The following is a 1,176-nucleotide window of genomic DNA, read 5'->3' as shown; positions in this document are numbered from 1 at the left end:
ATGAAGAATGTGCATTTTATGAAATGGAAATACAAGCTGAAGATGTGGGGGCACTTTTGGGGAGGACCAAAGTGCTCATTTCAGTGGAAGATGTGAATGACAATAGACCGGAAGTGATCATTACCTCTCTGTTTAGCCCAGTCTTGGAAAATACTCTTCCTGGAACAGTAGTTGCCTTCTTGAATGTGCATGACCGAGATTCCGGGAAGAATGGTCAAGTTGTCTGTAACACACCTCATAATTTGCCTTTTCAACTAGAAAAATCAATAGATAATTATTATAGATTGGCGACATATAACTATCTGGACCGAGAAAAGATCTCTATGTACAATATCACAGTGATGGCCTCAGATCTGGGCACTCCTTCTCTATCTACTGAAACTCATATCACCCTGTATGTGGCTGATATCAATGACAATCCACCCACTTTTCCTCACGTCTCCTATTCAGCCTATATCCCAGAGAACAACCCTAGAGGTGCCTCTGTCTTCACTGTGATGGCTCACGACCCCGATAGTGGCAAAAATGCCCAGGTGACTTACTCTGTGACCGAGGACATCATCATGGGGAGCCCTCTCTCCTCCTACGTCTCCATCAACTCAGACACAGGCATCCTATATGCTCTGTGCTCCTTTGACTATGAGCATATACAAGACTTGCAGTTACTGGTGACTGCTAGCGATGGCGGGGACCCTTCACTCAGCAGTACCGTATCACTGATCTTGTTTGTGCTGGATCAGAACGACAACACACCAGAAATTCTGTACCCCACCTTCCCCACCGATGGTTCCACAGGCGTGGAGCTGGCACCCCGCTCCGCAGAGCCCGGCTACCTGGTCACCAAAGTGGTGGCAGTGGACAGAGACTCTGGCCAGAACGCCTGGCTGTCCTACCGCCTGCTCAAGGCCAGCGAGCCAGGACTCTTCGCGGTGGGGCTGCACACGGGCGAGGTGCGCACAGCGCGGGCCCTGCTGGACAGAGACGCGCTCAAGCAGAGCCTGGTGGTGGTGGTGCAGGATCACGGGCAGCCCCCTCTGTCCGCCACCGTCACGCTCACCGTGGCGGTGGCCGACAGCATCCCCGACGTCCTGGCGGACCTGGGCAGCATCGGGACCCCCGCCGACCCAGGCGATGCGGACCTCACGCTCTATCTGGTGGTGGCGGTGGCGGCCGTCT

At 53.6% G+C, this 1,176-nt stretch overlaps 1 protein-coding gene across 1 annotated transcript; it reads left to right on the top strand.

Moving 5' to 3' along the window:
* Positions 1-6: 6 nt before the first annotated feature.
* On the top strand, positions 7-1,172 carry LOC132009358 (protocadherin gamma-A8-like; the record flags this gene model as incomplete). The annotated part of the gene is made up of 1 exon (XM_059387589.1): positions 7-1,172. A coding segment is annotated over exon 1 (1,149 nt), but the record flags the coding sequence as incomplete, so codon positions are not given.
* Positions 1,173-1,176: the final 4 nt, after the last annotated feature.

Source organism: Mustela nigripes, unplaced genomic scaffold (genome assembly GCF_022355385.1).
Source record: "Mustela nigripes isolate SB6536 unplaced genomic scaffold, MUSNIG.SB6536 HiC_scaffold_16750, whole genome shotgun sequence".
Classification (NCBI taxonomy): domain Eukaryota; kingdom Metazoa; phylum Chordata; class Mammalia; order Carnivora; family Mustelidae; genus Mustela; species Mustela nigripes.
The sequence above is the reverse complement of the archived record's forward strand: the minus strand, read 5'-3'. Positions and strand labels throughout refer to the sequence as shown.